We start from the raw sequence: 16,364 nt of genomic DNA, 5'->3' as shown, positions 1-16,364 counted from the left end.
CAATTGAATTGCATAGCCGGTGGTAACGCGGAAGTGCGAATTTTACTTTTTTTTAACAAAGTCAATACTAGATTGTTGTCATGACAACCCAAACCATGTCTTTTGATCCCTAAAAAGGAGTCAAATACAAACAGTCAATATAGCCCTAGCATGAGGAGTGAAATATGAAGAATATTTACAGGGCACATTTCTTGATAGCAGCAGCAGCAATAGGAATATACCAGCTTGGAGAACAAGCATTGCTGGAGCACACACGCACTGGACAAAACACTGAACAAAAACACTGGACCAAACACTGGACGAAACACTGGACAAAAATAAAGTCTGAAAGTGCAGAGTTTTAAAGGTCCAAATTTCTTGCATTATACTCTGAAGTTGCCTTAGTAAGAGAATGTGACAAACTCGATGGTGCTGAGTCTTGACTAAGTCTGTAGGCCATTGAACAGCATTCTCCCAGCATTGCTGCACGCGATTTTGAGAAGCTAAGAAGGTAATGTAGTCGACAACTCAACGAGCTCATCTTGTTCATAGCATCGACATTCACATCATGCCCGCGCATCTGCAGCCAGCAGCCCAGATATTCTTACTCAGTCTGAGGCACAGCAGCCTGTCGGTGAGACCGACTCACGATGCCAGCAGACACACTGTCATGGCACGTACCTCAAAGTCATTGTATTCAATTCGTTATATTCCCGCACCCTGTCCGCCGCCGGAACTGTCATCGTCGTGGGAGTCCTCGAAATGATCATTTCCGCCAGAGGCAGAGCTAATTCCCTGATCAAACCCACCAGAGGCTGAGCTAATACCCTGATCAGACCCAACAGAGGCAGAGCTAAGTCCTAGATCAGACCCAACAGCGGCAGAGCTAATTCCCCGGTTCTTGGCTTTCTCTTCCTTACGCCGCTTCACAAGCTCAGCCCTAGATCCTTTGTTTTCACCTGGAGAGAGAGAGAGAGAGAGAGAGAGAGAGATAGAGAGAGAGAGAGAGAGATAGAGAGAGAGAGAGAGACAGAAAGAGAAAGAAAAAGAGACAGACAGACAGACAGACAGAGAAAGAGAGAGAACAATGAGATGAGAGTCACAGACAGACAGTGAGACAAAAGAGAGAGAGAGAACAATGAGATGTGAGCCACAGACAGACAGAAGGAAAACATGAGAAAGTGGAGCTTGCACACCCGGAATGCAACAAGCCGGGAAGTACGGCAACAAAGCTAGCAATCTGATCACCACCCATACCCATACCCATGACACATTTTGTCCACACCGCAAAAAAAACCTTCCAACTGGGAAAGGCTCAGGTGCGGAAAGTTCCAATGAGGGGAAGGAATGCGCCACAAAGATTTGCACCAGCTATGTCCCTCGCAAACAAAGAATGACGAACACTACGGGGTGATGATGTTGAGACTAGTAAGACCATTGCATTTGGCATTGGACAAGCCGGTCTAACTACAACTCAAAAACGCAAGGCAACAGACCAGCCAATTTGGGAGGCTAAAAGGTCTCCCTAGGCCATGGTAAAAGTCAAAGTTTATTCTCAGGTCATGCGCCTGTGTAAATCGGTGCGAGCAAGTGATTTTTTATTCTATTTCCCACATTTTTTAATTTCCAAAGATAGGGTCACACATACAGTATGTACATGGTCACATGTTCATATATTTAGGCCGTGGAGTAGAAAAATACCGGTATTTTACTACTCCCTGATTCATTCCTTTCGCATTGACCATTTTTATGCGCGCATATGCATGCATAGACTTTCCCTGCGAGAATTTGCGGAAAAACTCGCAAAAACTTGCGCAAGAAATTGCGGCAGAAAACAACAAAATGCGACGAAAAGTGCAGAATGATGCAGAACTTGCCAGGAATTCGCGGAATTATTTACAGAAAATTGCGGATTTGGGCCAAATCACGAAATTTGTTGCATCGTATATCTCCTTGGGAGTAGTACGAGTCGGACTGTTCAAAAAACCTACAGGATTATGGAAAGCACTGCGTGAAAAGTGCATAAAAAAGTGAGATATAGTGCGGAAAACAACTGGGCTCAGCGGCTTGAAAGTGCATTGTTGTACCTACCACCAAGAGTCCATAAACAAATGCAACTGTGATCTCTTTTCTATTGGCCAGATGCGCGGCGCGCTGCCTTCATTACATCATTCAGCTGCAGTCCGCGCACTGCGGAAAATCAAACACCCCACTTATCCTCTGGTTTGAAATGAGCTTTTGTACGGAACTGGAGTTCACGCGCCAGAATTTAGAGATCGCGTAGGTACTGGAACGAATCGAGCAAAAAAACCGGTGGGCTCGTACGAGAAATTGTGAGTTTGAATGCATGCTTTCAGAGCGTGATGAAGGCAAGTTACGTAATAAAGGCAGCGCGCCGCGCACTGACCCATAACCACAGTTGCATACTCTTGTTTATGCACTCTTACTACCACCTTTGTTGGTTTCAGGGTTCATATACTTTCTATTTGAAGTACATCAAGTGTACATACCTGTTAACCATGGACTGCTTCTGGCTAGATTAACTCCAGTCTAATCAGCAATATTGTCGCTTATCTTTCGACAATTTGAACTTAGACTTTGGACATCAACGCGTGCACTTGAAGTGATAAAACGTGGTACGATGGAAGGTAAGGTATAGAATGACAACTAGCTATGAGGAATTTATTGTCCAAGGAAGGGTTCGTACATTTTTCGGTCCTCCTCCTCTCTGCTCTCGGCGCTGGTGACAAATATTTTTGCTCGGGATTGACTCTCTTGCTTTTGCAAGCTCATCTCTCTTCCTCTCCGCTGCCTGGCTATTTTCTAAAGAGAAGTCGATCGTGACGGTCGCCTTCTCTATAGGACTTCGCGTGGGCAGCACGACAGCCTGTGTGGTTCTAATCAAACGTCGTTCTATGTAAGATTTTTTATTTTTGAACGACGACGACGACGTGTACAGTACTTGCAAATCTCATTGTCGCGCTGGATACTCCGGGTGTTGAGCTGGAGGTAAGGGAGCTGCGATCTCAGCTTGACGAGCGATCCCTGAGGTGAGCGATCTCGGCCGTTCAGCAAAATGGAGCTGATTCCGAGTAGTCGATTTCTTTTTTGTGGCTTGCGCTTGCGCTCTTGCCTGCACAGCGTAACAAGATCATCTATTTTGTTGCAGCGCTGAATCTATCAAAACCACCCACTTGTCGCTCTCGAAATCCACTCGAAATCTAGCTAGATCTTTCAGGTACTAGTAAACTAACTTACTAACCAAAATTGGGATGAAATGGGCTGCCAAGTGAGCATTGGCGACATAAAAACAAAGCTGAAAGCGACAATATCGCTGACGCGGACCAAGTACCAGATCCACTCTGATTTAGCCACCCACACTAGTAGCAAGTATTACCTTCACTGGGGGCAGGGGCAACTGCATTTGGATCCCGGGACGGATACCCTGATGCCGCCAATCCCTCTGCACCTTGTACTCACCCTCTTACTGATTTGTGGTGGTCCCATAAAAGGAATCATTTCCAGTCCACCCTAGTCTGGGGATTTCAGGGGGTGTCGGCCATTGCGCGGTTCAATAGCCAGTTGAGTCATCTTTCCAAGATTTCTTTAGATTCTCTCTCCCCTCTCCCGGGGAGACCCACGTGACCAACTTTGGCAGTGAGCAAGCACAGTGTGTGTGTGTGTGTGCGCGCGCGCACGTGCGTGAATATGTGTGTCTGTCTACTCACACTGCTCTGGGGTCCCGACAGTGCCTTCACAGAAGATCCAGAGTAAGATGTGTGACCTTGCTGCACCGGTCTGTTGCCAAGATGATAGTTTGAAGAGCTTCTATCAGCGTAAACTGCTGCGCCACTCAATCCACTGGCGGAGGATGCCGTTGGCGTGTTACTATACTGCGACTGGTATAGATTGCTGCCGGCGGTAAGGGAGGTTGCCGCAGCTGCTGCTGTTGTGGCGGCTGCTGCTGTTGTGACGGTTGATGTTGTTGCGGCTGCTGCTGTTGTTGCGGCTGCTGCTGTTGTTGCGGCTGCTGCTGCTGCTGTATCATTGCCATCGAGAATGCAGTGGAGAGCACATCATCACGAATATCACGAAGAAATCACACTATACATTGCCAGCCCTCGTCACTGACATGTGCACGGCAAAAGAGCGCAGTGATACTGAAACCCCGAAAAGGGAAATTATCTGCACTTACACAAGAGTGCTGCTACTGTAGCGCAGTATTGCAAACACGCAAACATGCCTAGCCAAAGTTTCTATTGGCACACATCTACAAATTCTGCTCAATCCAACCCGCACATCAGTCCAAGTCACAGAGTCTTTAACACTGAAAGACGGAATCAATGCAATAATTAACTGTTCATAGGCATTTAGCACCTGTTGGGTAGGGCACTGTCCTGTCAAGACTATAGTTTAGGGAATTTCTCTGAACGTGTATGACCCTCGAGTCTCTTTTTGACCTTATTCACTCAAATCCAAGGAATAAAAAGTCATCCACAGTAATATTACTGGTAGTAGTATGGCTAGTTATACTTAAGTCCAAACGGCTTTCACCCTGAAGGTCGGCCATGCCCGGAAATTTGGTGAATAACTGTTAGTTTGCGTATGCAACAAAGAGACCGTTCTACTTAAGTTGTTGAGTTGAGGTAACAATAATAAGAATAAGAATAACAGCTGGTATGTACCCCATGGGTGAGATCTGCCATGGGCTAACGCATCTGTCGGCAAACGAGTTAGAGAAATAAAAACGAGAAATACATGGCATACAGTCATCTTGGCTAATAACGGCTGCGCATATAAGAACAATTCCCGCGTAACGACAGAATTTCCATGCCCAGAGGCAACAGACCAGCCAATTTGGGAGGCTAAAAGGTCTCCCTAGGCCATGGTAAAAGTCAAAGTTTATTCTCAGGTCATGCGCCCGTGAAAATCGGTGCGAGCGAGCGATTTTTAAGTTTCTTTCCCACATTTTTTTATTTCCGAAGATAGGGTCACACATACAGTATGTACATGGTCACATGTTCATATATTCAGGCCAGGGAGTAGAAAAATACCGGTATTTTACTACTCCCTGATTCATCCCTTTCGCATTGACCGTTTTCATGCACGCATATGCATGCATAGACTTTCCCTGCGGGAATTTGCGGAAAACTCTCAAAAACTTGCGCAAGATATTGCGGCAGAAAACAACAAAAATGCGACGAAAAGTGCAGAATGATGCAGAACTTGCCAGGAATTCGCGGAATTATTTACAGAAAATTGCGGATTTGGGCCAAATCACGAAATTAGTTGCATCGTATATCTCCTTGGGAGTAGTACGAGTCGGACTGTTCAAAAAACCTACAGGATCATGGAAAGCACTGCGAGAAAAGTGCATAAAATGTGAGATATAGTGCAGAAAACAACTTGGCTGCTTGAAAGTGCATTGTTGTACCTACCGCCAAGAGTCCATAAACAAGAGAATGCAACTGTGATCTCTTTTCTATGGGCCAGATGCGCGGCGCGCTGCCTTCATTACATCATTCAGCTGCAGTCCGCGCACTGCGGAAAATCAAACACCGCACTTATACTCTGGTTTGAAATGAGCTTTTGTACGGAACTGGAGTTCACGCGCCAGAATTTAGAGATCGCGTAGGTACTGGAACGAATCGAGCAAAAAGACAGATGGGCTCGTACGAGAAATTGTGAGTTTGAATGCATGCTTTCAGAGCGTGATGAAGGCAAGTTACGTAATGAAGGCAGAGCGCCGCGCACTGACCCATAACCACAGTTGCATACTCTTGTTTATGCACTCTTACTACCACCTTTGTTGGTTTCAGGGTTCATATACTTTCTATTTGAAGTACATCAAGTATACATACCTGTTAACCATGGACTGCTTCGGCTAGATTAACTCTAGTGTAATCAGCAATATTGTCGCTTATCTTTCGACAATTAGAACTTAGACTTTGGACATCAACGCGTGCACTTGAAGTGATAAAACGTGGTACGATGGAAGGTAAGGTATAGAATGACAACTAGCTATGAGGAATTTATTGTCCAAGGAAGGGTTCGTACATTTTTCGGTCCTCCTCCTCTCTGCTCTCGGCGCTGGTGACAAATATTTTTGCTCGGGATTGACTCTCTTGCTTTTGCAAGCTCATCTCTCTTCCTCTCCGCTGCCTGGCTATTTTCTAAAGAGAAGTCGATCGTGACGGTCGCCTTCTCGATAGGACTTCGCGTGGGCAGCACGACAGGTGTGGTTCTAATCAAACGTCGTTCTTTGCAAGATTTTTATTTTTCAACGACGACGACGACGCGTACAGTACTTGCAAATCTCATTGTCGCGCTGGATACTCCGGGTGTTGAGCTGGAGGTAAGGGAGCTGCGATCTCAGCTTGACGAGCGATCCCTGAGGTGAGCGATCTCGGCCGTTCAGCAAAATGGAGCTGATTCCGAGTAGTCGATTTCTTTTTTGTGGCTTGCGCTTGCGCTCTTGCCTGCACAGCGTAACAAGATCATCTATTTTGTTGCAGCGCTGTATCAATCAAAACCACCCACTTGTCGCTCTCGAAATCCACTCGAAATCTAGCTAGATCTTTCAGGTACTAGTAAACTAACTTACTAACCAAAATTGGGACGAAATGGGCTGCCAAGTGAGCATTGGCGACATATAAACAAAGCTGAAAGCGACAATATCGCTGACGCGGACCAAGTACCAGATCCACTCTGATTTAGCCACCCACACTAGTAGCAAGTATTACCTTCACTGGGGGCAGGGGCAACTGCATTTGGATCCCGGGACGGATACCCTGATGCCGTCAATCCCTCTGCACCTTGTACTCACCCACTTACTGATTTGTGGTGATCCCATAAAAGGAATCATTTCCAGTCCACCCTAGTCTGGGGATTTCAGGGGGTGTCGGCCATTGCGCGGTTCAATAGCCAGTTGAGTCATCTTTCCAAGATTTCTTTAGATTCTCTCTCCCCTCTCCCGGGGAGACCCACGTGACCAACTTTGGCAGTGAGCAAGCACAGTGTGTGTGTGTGTGTGTGTGTGTGTGTGTGCGCGCGCGCGCGCACGTGCGTGAATCTGTGTGTCTGTCTACTCACACTGCTCTGGTGTCCCGACAGTGCCTTCACCGAAGATCCAGAGTAAGATGTGTGACCTTGCTGCACCAGTCTGTTGCCAAGATGATAGTTTGAAGAGCTTCTATCAGCGTAAACTGCTGCGCCACTCCATCCACTGGCGGAGAATGCCGTTGGCGTGTTACCATACTGCGACTGGTATAGATTGCTGCCAATCGCTGCCGGCGGTAAGGGAGGTTGCCGCAGCTGCTGCTGTTGTGGCGGCTGCTGTTGTGGCGGCTGCTGCTGTTGTGATGGTTGATGTTGTTGCGGCTGCTGCTGCTGTTGCGGCTGCTGCTGCTGCTGCTGTATCATTGCCATCGAGAATGCAGTGGAGAGCACATCATCACGAATATCACGAAGAAATCACACTATACATTGCCAGCCCTCGTCACTGACATGTGCACGGCAAAAGAGCGCAGTGATACTGAAACCCCGAAAAGGGAAATGATCTGCACTTACACAAGAGTGCTGCTACTGTAGCGCAGTATTGCAAACACGCAAACATGCCTAGCCAAAGTTTCTATTGGCACACATCTACAAATTCTGCTCAATCCAACCTGCACATCAGTCCAAGTCACAGAGTCTTTAACACTGAAAGACGGAATCAATGCAATAATTAACTGTTCATAGGCATTTAGCACCTGTTGGGTAGGGCACTGTCCTGTCTAAACTATAGTTTAGGGAATTTCCCTGAACGTGTATGACCCTCGAGTCTCTTTTTGACCTTATTCACTCAAATCCAAGGAATAAAAAGTCATCCACAGTAATATTACTGGTAGTAGTATGGCTAGTTATACTTAAGTCCAAACGGCTTTCACCCTGAAGGTTAGCCATGCCTGGAAATTTGGTGAATAACTGTTAGTTTGCGTATGCAACAAAGAGACCGTTCTACTTAAGTTGTTGAGTTGAGGTAACAATAATAAGAATAAGAATAACAGCTGGTATGTACCCCATGGGTGAGATCTGCCATGGGCTAACGCATCTGTCGGTAAAAGAGTTAGAGAAATAAAAACGAGAAATACATGGCATACAGTCATCTTGGCTAATAACGGCTGCGGATATAACGACAATTCCTGAATAACGATAGAATTTCCATGCCCAGAGGCAACAGACCAGCCAATTTGGGAGGCTAAAAAGTCTCATTAGGCCATGGTAAAAGTCAAAGTTTATTCTCAGGTCATGCGCCTGTGTAAATTTGTGCGAGCGAGTGATTTTTTATTCTATTTCCCACATTTTTTAATTTCCAAAGATAGGGTCACACATACAGTATGTACATGGTCACATGTTCATATATTTAGACCGGGGAGTAGAAAAATACCGGTATTTTACTACTCCCTGATTCATTCCTTTCGCATTGACCATTTTCATGCGCGCATATGCATGCATAGACTTTCCCTGCGAGAATTTGCGGAAAAACTCTCAAAAACTTGCGCAAGAAATTGCGGCAGAAAACAACAAAAATGCGACGAAAAGTGCAGAATGATGCAGAACTTGCCAGGAATTCGCGGAATTATTTACAGAAAATTGCGGATTTGGGCCAAATCACGAAATTTGTTGCATCGTATATCTCCTTGGGAGTAGTACGAGTCGGACTGTTCAAAAAACCTACAGGATTATGGAAAGCACTGCGTGAAAAGTGCATAAAAAAGTGAGATAAAGTGCGGAAAACAACTTGGCTGCTTGAAAGTGCATTGTTGTACCTACCACCAAGAGTCCATAAACAAGAGTATGCAACTGTGATCTCTTTTCTATGGGCCAGATGCGCGGCGCGCTGCCTTCATTACATCATTCAGCTGCAGTCCGCTCACTGCGGAAAATCAAACACCGCACTTATCCTCTGGTTTGAAATGAAATTTTGTACGGAACTGGAGTTCACGCGCCAGAATTTAGAGATCGCGTAAGTACTGGAACGAATCGAGCAAAAAAACAGATGGGCTCGTACGAGAGATTGTGAGTTTGAATGCATGCTTTCAGAGCGTGATGAAGGCAAGTTACGTAATGAAGGCAGCGCGCCGCGCACTGACCCATAACCACAATTGCATACTCTTGTTTATGCACTCTTACTACCACCTTTGTTGGTTTCAGGGTTCATATACTTTCTATTTGAAGTACATCAAGTATACATACCTGTTAACCATGGACTGCTTCTGGCTAGATTAACTCCAGTCTAATCAGCAATATTGTCGCTTATCTTTCGACAATTTGAACTTAGACTTTGGACATCGACGCGTGCACTTGAAGTGATAAAACGTGGTTTGATGGAAGGTAAGGTATAGAATGACAACTAGCTATGAGGAATTTATTGTCCAAGGAAGGGTTCGTACATTTTTCGGTCCTCCACCTCTCTGCTCTCGGCGCTGGTGACAAATACTTTTGCTCGGGATTGACTCTTTGCTTTTGCAAGCTCATCTCTCTTCCTCTCCGCTGCCTGGCTATTTTCTAAAGAGAAGTCGATCGTGACGGTCGCCTTCTCTATAGGACTTCGCGTGGGCAGCACGACAGCCTGTGTGGTTCTAATCAAACGTCGTTCTATGTAAGATTTTTTATTTTTCAACGACGACGACGACGCGTACAGTACTTGCAAATCTCATTGTCGCGCTGGATACTCCGGGTGTTGAGCTGGAGGTAAAGGAGCTGCGATCTCAGCTTGACGAGCGATCCCTGAGGTGAGCGATCTCGGCCGTTCAGCAAAATGGACCTGATTCCGAGTCGCCAATTTCTTTCTTGTGGCTTGCGCATGCGCTCTTGCCTGCACAGCGTAACAAGATCATCTATTTTTTGCAGCGCTGTATCAATCAAAACCACCCACTTGTCGCTCTCGAAATCCACTCGAAATCTAGCTAGATCTTTCAGGTACTAGTAAACTAACTTACTAACCAAAATTGGGATGAAATGGGCTGCCAAGTGAGCATTGGCGACATATAAACAAAGCTGAAAGCGACAATATCGCTGACGCGGACCAAGTACCAGATCCACTCTGATTTAGCCACCCACACTAGTAGCAAGTATTACCTTCACTGGGGGCATCGGCAACTGCATTTGGATCTCGGGACGGACACCCTGATGCCGTCAATCCTTCTGCACCTTGTCCTCACACACCTACTGAGGTGTGGTGATCCCATAAAAGGAATCATTTCCAGTCCACCCTAGTCTGGGGATTTCAGGGGGTGTCGGCCATTGCGCGGTTCAATAGCCAATTGAGTCATCTTTCCAAGATTTCTTTAGATTCTCTCTCCCCTCTCCCGGGGAGACCCACGTGACCAACTCTGGCAGTGAGCAAGCACAGTGTGTGTGTGTGTGTGTGTGTGTGCGCGCGCGCGCACGTGCGTGAATATGTGTGTCTGTCTACTCACACTGCTCTGGTGTCCCGACAGTGCCTTCACCGAAGATCCAGAGTAAGATGTGTGACCTTGCTGGACCGGTCTGTTGCTAAGATGATAATTTGAAGAGCTTCTATCAGCGTAAACTGCTGCGCCACTCCATCCACTGGCGGAGGATGCCGTTGGCGTGTTACCATACTGCGACTGGTATAGATTGCTGCCAATCGCTGCCGGCGGTAAGGGAGGTTGCCGCAGCTGCTGCTGTTGTGGCGGCTGCTGTTGTGGCGGCTGCTGCTGTTGTGACGGTTGATGATGTTGCGGCTGCTGCTGTTGTTGCGGCTGCTGCTGTTGTTGCGGCTGCTGCTGCTGCTGTATCATTGCCTTCGAGAATGCAGTGGAGAGCACATCATCACGAATATCACGAAGAAATCACACTATACATTGCCAGCCCTCGTCACTGACATGTGCACGGCAAAAGAGCGCAGTGATACTGAAACCCCGAAAAGGGAAATTATCTGCACTTACACAAGAGTGCTGCTACTGTAGCGCAGTATTGCAAACACGCAAACATGCCTGTGGTATCATCAAGTCTATGTGATGATTAGTTATATTGAAATAGAATAATGCAACGAAGGACAGAGAGGACGACTCGTCAGGAAACTACCAAGGAAAGACTGACCAGCAACAAGAGACATGCACTGTCGATTATGGGCACGGAGTACACACATGCATGCATAGTATGAGTAGTATGCTGTAAGGTTGTACGCACGTCCATGCAAGGAGATGCAGTAGCATAATAAGAAACATGAGAGTGCAAATATGTACGATGTACACGGGTACACCACACGCCCCTTCTGAGATAAACAAGCGAAAAATCGGAGCTGTTTATCTCACATAAATGAGAAGGAGAAAACAGAAGTGACAGAAAAGAAAGTAAACACTAATGAAGCGTGATACCAATACCAACTACTTGTAGCAAGAGTGTGAGGTACAGGTAGGTAGAGTCAAGCATAGGACTTAGATGCTGTGGACGAAATGTTCAAACGCTCTGGTGCCTGGCGAGACCGTTGGCTACGACGAGGCTGCTGCACACAAGGCTGCTGCGGTGCTGCGGGCTCAGCCGGGGAGGTGTCTGCAGGCGGAGCAGGAGGGGCTACGGCAGGGGCAGGCTTGAGAAGGCGACGGTTGCGCCAGTAAACACGGCCGCTGGGTAACTTCACCATATAGTCCCGGTTGCGACCAATGGCGACGACCACGCCGGTGGTGCGCCAGAGTTTGGTGCGCGGATCTTGGATGTCAACCCGCATGCCAATGCGAAGTGGGGACAGTGATCTGGCAGACTCATCATAATGCTGTTCTTGGGTGGCAGACTGAGCGGCAGAGCGCTTGTCAACATCGGTGGCTTTTGCTTGCCAATCAGGAGCAAAGCTGAGATGATGAGCTGTCACGAAGGAGGACAATGGTCGACCAAACAGTGCTTGGGCTGGGCTCTGACCATTTTCTCGGGGGGTGTTGCGCCATTCTAACAATGCGCGTCTGAACTCATCGACGTCCAAGTTACCGTCGGACGTGGTCTTCAACACAAGTGATTTCATCGCTTTCACGGCGGCTTCGGCATGGCCATTAGATTGAGGATAATGAGGTGAAGACGTGGAGTGCTGAACTTGCCATCGGGTGCAAAATTCAGCAAAGCGACGTGATGAAAATTGCGGACCACCATCAGTGGTGAGGATGCTGGGGACACCGACGTCGGCGAACCAGCCACGGAACACACGGATCACATCGGCAGAAGATGCAGTGCGGCCGATCTTGGCAATGCAAGGCCAGCCAGTGTGACGGTCGACGTAAACCAGGTATTCCCAACCTTGACAGGAAAATAAGTCGGCACTGGTTGACTGGAATGGCAGGGTGGGACGGCGGTCAGCGGTGACACGCATCGGTTCCTTACACTGAGACGGAGCGTGCAAGCGACACTGTTCGCAACTGCGAACGACTTGGGCGATGTCATTAGACAAGTGTGGCCAGTATACGACTTGTCGAGCTCGACGCTGTGTGCGGTTGAGGCCTTGGTGGGAGGCATGAAGATCCTGGAGCACACGTGGGCGGAGGGTACGCGGGACCACAACACGTTGGCCTTTCAGGACAAGATCACCGTCGACTGAAAGATGCTCGCGGATAGTGAAGTACGGTTTCACAGCTGAGTGGACGGCGCGCTGATCATCAGGGAAACCTTCACGAACGGCTTGGAGAAGGGCCTGATAGTCATCATCGGCACGGGCAGCGTCCAAGAGCTCGCAGTGCCGGAGGTCTGCAATTCGGCCATCCTCGTCCTGGCGGAGACATGCTCTGATGGCTGGTGCTGAGAGCGTTGAGCTTTCACCGAATTCTTCCTCACTGGTCGGCTTGTCGACCGGGTTACGGGACAGTGCATCAGCAAACGCATTCTCTTTGCCCTTGCGCCAGTGCGCGACGAGTTGAAACGACCGGAGCTTCAGTGCGAGGCGTAGCAGACGTGGATTTTCTATCTGATCCAGGGTGTACTTGTTCAGAATCGGGACCAATGAACGGTGGTCAGTGAACAAATCGAATCGGCTGCCGGACAGAAAGAGGGAGCACTTGTGGACAGCCCAAACCACAGCAAGTAACTCCAGTTCTATGACGGCATAACGTGTCTCTGCGTCGGTGAGAAAGCGGCTGCCACACTGCAGCATGCGCCACTGGTTATCTTGGCGTTGCCATAACACGAACCCAAGTCCGTTCAGGGCAGAGGCGTCGGTCTCTAGCCGAAGGTCGTCACCAGGACGGTAGTACGAGAGAGTCGGCGGCGATATCAGTTCAGACTTGGTGGCGTTGAAAGCCGCGGTGTGGACATCATCCCACACGAACTCATTCGTGGTCTTCAATAACGGACGTAGCGGAGCTGCGAGCTCGGATATCCGTGGGGTGAATTCTCCACACTGATTCACCAGACCGAGGAAGGAACGGAGGTCGGTACGATTGGTGGGTAGGTTGAAGTGCTGAAGAGCCGATGTCTTGTCAGCTGGCACGGTGTATCCGTTGGACGACACATGAAACCCACAGAATTCGACTTCAGGAGCGGCGAAGACAAACTTCTTTTGACTGAGAGTAATTCCGTGTTCGCGTGCACGGGTCAGGACGGCACGGACGTGAGCGACATGGTCCGAGAATGACTCATCGTGAACGAGGCCGTCGTCCACCACCTTGATGAGATGGGTCAAACGGTCGAAAGCTGCGTCGGTGCGGCGGTTGTACTCATCGCCGGCGGACACAAGACCTTGTGGATTCCGGCAGAATCGGTATCTACCCCACGGCGTGATGAACGTAGTGAGAGACTTGGCAGACTCAGACAGGGGCACCTGCCAATAGCCATGACGGGCGTCAAACTTGGTGAACCATCGGGCTGTGCCGATGCCAGAGAGAGCATCACGTGCGTTCTGCATGGGGTGGGTGGGACGCTTCACTTGTCGGTTGAGAGACTGAAGGTCCACAGTCAGACGTTTCTCACTAGAATTCTTCTTGTCGACTACAACAATGGGGTGGCACCAGTCGCACGGCTCTGACACTGTCTCGATGATGCCTTCCTCAACCATATTGTCGAGCTGGGTTTTCACCTGCTCACGGTAGGCATGTGCGATAGGACGAGCTGTGTAGACTCGGTGAGGTTTCGCATCATCTTCGAGAATGATGTCCATTGGCTTGCCACACATGGGTTTCAATGTCGTGTCGTCGAAGACGTCTGCGAACTCTCGCAGTAGGTCAGCACGGATCTGCGCCAGCTTGCTAGGGTCAGGTCTGTTCACGAGACCGGTCGTCACAACGGGAGCCGTTGGAGGTGGTGTGCTGCTGGTACAAACACGCGCACCTTGCTTGGGCCAGCCGTCTGGTAAGAGGCCTAAGGCGTATAGCGATTGGCGTGACAACAGGGGTTCACGCAGTCCACGGTACACATGGATGGTGCTATCATGCTTGAGCGAGCCAATGGTGAGGGTGGCAGAGATCTTGCCAGCTGAAACGAGACGTTCACCATTGGCAGCATGCACATTATCATGGTCTGTGGCCAGATTCTCCACAAAACCACCGAGATGCGCTAACTGATCGACGCCAATAGCGTCAATGTCACTTCCCGTATCGGGGATCCATTCCAGGGAGGTAGCGTCAGGTTCAGTGCACAATTGCGTGTCGACCGGCACCGTAGGAGATGCATCACACTGAGCGCGGCGGAGCTGTAGTCGTCCCAGCGTGCGCTGCGAGGACTGGTCAGCCGGTTTGCGGGATTTTCTGCACACCGCTTGGAAATGTCCAATAATCTTGCAGCCGCTACACTTTTTGCCATGTGCAGGACACTGCGACTTGCTGGCATGGGGAGTGCGACCACAATTCGGACATTGCGATGGCGTGGCGGACGCCTGTTGCTGTCGCGGGTTATTGCCGTGTTTTGACCGCTGATAATTTGTTTTCCGAGCAGCATTGACGGAGCTAGTGCCGGGGATACTGCTGCTCGTCCGAGAGGCTGCCTCCTCCGCTCGACACAATTTAATGACCTTCTCCAACGTTAGATCGGTAGTGGCAAGGAGCTTATGGCGTGTCTCCGTGTCGAGAATGCCAGTAACCAGGCGATCACGCATGGTCTCGTCGTACCTGGTACGCTGTCCCTGCTGGCATTGGCGGCATACTCGGCTTGAACAGAAATTGCAGAGTGCAGCTTCGCTGAAATCGCAGCAATTGTGGATCTCCCTGAGGGTAGTCAGGTACTGATCGAAGGACTCTCCATGCTGCTGTTGGCGGGCATAGAAGGCGATCCGGTCCAGCAGAGGGTTACGCTGGCCGCGAATGTATGCCTGTACAGCCTTGATGAGATCGTCGTCGTCGTGGTTGTCAGCCAGAGGAATTGTGCCCTCACGAAGAAATCTCCGGAGGTCCTCGTCCAGGCACTGACGAACCGTTGCCACTCTGGTGGCATTGTCCTGGGAATCCAGGTGCTGGCACCGGGCGTAGTCCCGCCAAAGACCTTCCCATGCGGCAAACTCTGCGAGAGAGGCAGAGGCAAGTAACATAGGGCGATCGACCGAAACTGGTCTCGCCGCAGGTACATGATCTCGTGCCGGTGGGGCTGGGGGTGGACGTTGCGGTGGTGGAGGTTGAGAAATGCTCCTCAAAGTTCGCTCCACGAGCTGTGTCAGGTGGTGCTCGCGGGTGGCGGCGGTCTCCATCTGCTGTCTCATGAGCTGGGTGAGGGCAGCAATGTCAGGGCTGAGTACTGGTGTGTCTGATTCCGCCATGCCGAAACGGAAATTTCAAATAATTATTTCACTATATTTGAGAGACGAAACGCCAGAGGTACAAGTACTAGCAAGACCCAGGACTGAGAAAGACTAATGGAAACTGCTACTAAAACAAGTTCACTGCGCCATGTGGTATCATCAAGTCTATGTGATGATTAGTTATATTGAAATAGAATAATGCAACGAAGGACAGAGAGGACGACTCGTCAGGAAACTACCAAGGAAAGACTGACCAGCAACAAGAGACATGCACTGTCGATTATGGGCACGGAGTACACACATGCATGCATAGTATGAGTAGTATGCTGTAAGGTTGTACGCACGTCCATGCAAGGAGATGCAGTAGCATAATAAGAAACATGAGAGTGCAAATATGTACGATGTACACGGGTACACCACAATGCCTAGCCAAAGTTTCTATTGGCACACATCTACAAATTCTGCTCAATCCAACCTGCACATCAGTCCAAGTCACAGAGTCTTTAACACTGAAAGACGGAATCAATGCAATAATTAACTGTTCATAGGCACTTAGCACCTGTTGGGTAGGGCACTGTCCTGTCAAGACTATAGTTTAGGGGGTTTCCCTGAACGTGTATGACCCTCGAGTCTCTTTTTTACCTTATTCACTCAAATCCAAGGAATAAAAAGT

At 48.9% G+C, this 16,364-nt stretch overlaps 1 protein-coding gene across 7 annotated transcripts in view; it reads right to left on the bottom strand.

Annotated features, from left to right (window-relative positions):
• LOC135814903 (putative uncharacterized protein DDB_G0271606) overlaps positions 1-16,364 on the bottom strand; it is a 31,408-nt gene continuing 15,044 nt past the window's right edge. For 2 of the 7 annotated variants that reach the window (XR_010553231.1, XR_010553233.1), the window contains exons 6-9: positions 10,443-10,790; positions 7,072-7,392; positions 3,708-4,018; positions 1-938 (exon numbers count right to left, since the gene is read on the bottom strand). Coding sequence is in view for 2 of the 7 variants with exons in the window: in XM_065328108.1 (XP_065184180.1) it covers positions 3,833-4,018; positions 7,072-7,392; positions 10,443-10,790 (855 nt within the window). In the remaining 5 variants the exon portion in view is untranslated. Of the gene's footprint in view, positions 939-3,703; positions 4,019-7,071; positions 7,393-10,442; positions 10,791-16,364 lie in introns of those variants that run through there. The other 5 variants (XR_010553235.1, XR_010553234.1, XR_010553236.1 and 2 more) reach the window with 5 other exon arrangements.

The sequence above is a fragment of the Sycon ciliatum genome, chromosome 1 (genome assembly GCF_964019385.1).
Source record: "Sycon ciliatum chromosome 1, ocSycCili1.1, whole genome shotgun sequence".
Classification (NCBI taxonomy): domain Eukaryota; kingdom Metazoa; phylum Porifera; class Calcarea; order Leucosolenida; family Sycettidae; genus Sycon; species Sycon ciliatum.
Note: the sequence above shows the minus strand (reverse complement) of the source record. Positions and strands in the feature narration are given on the sequence as shown.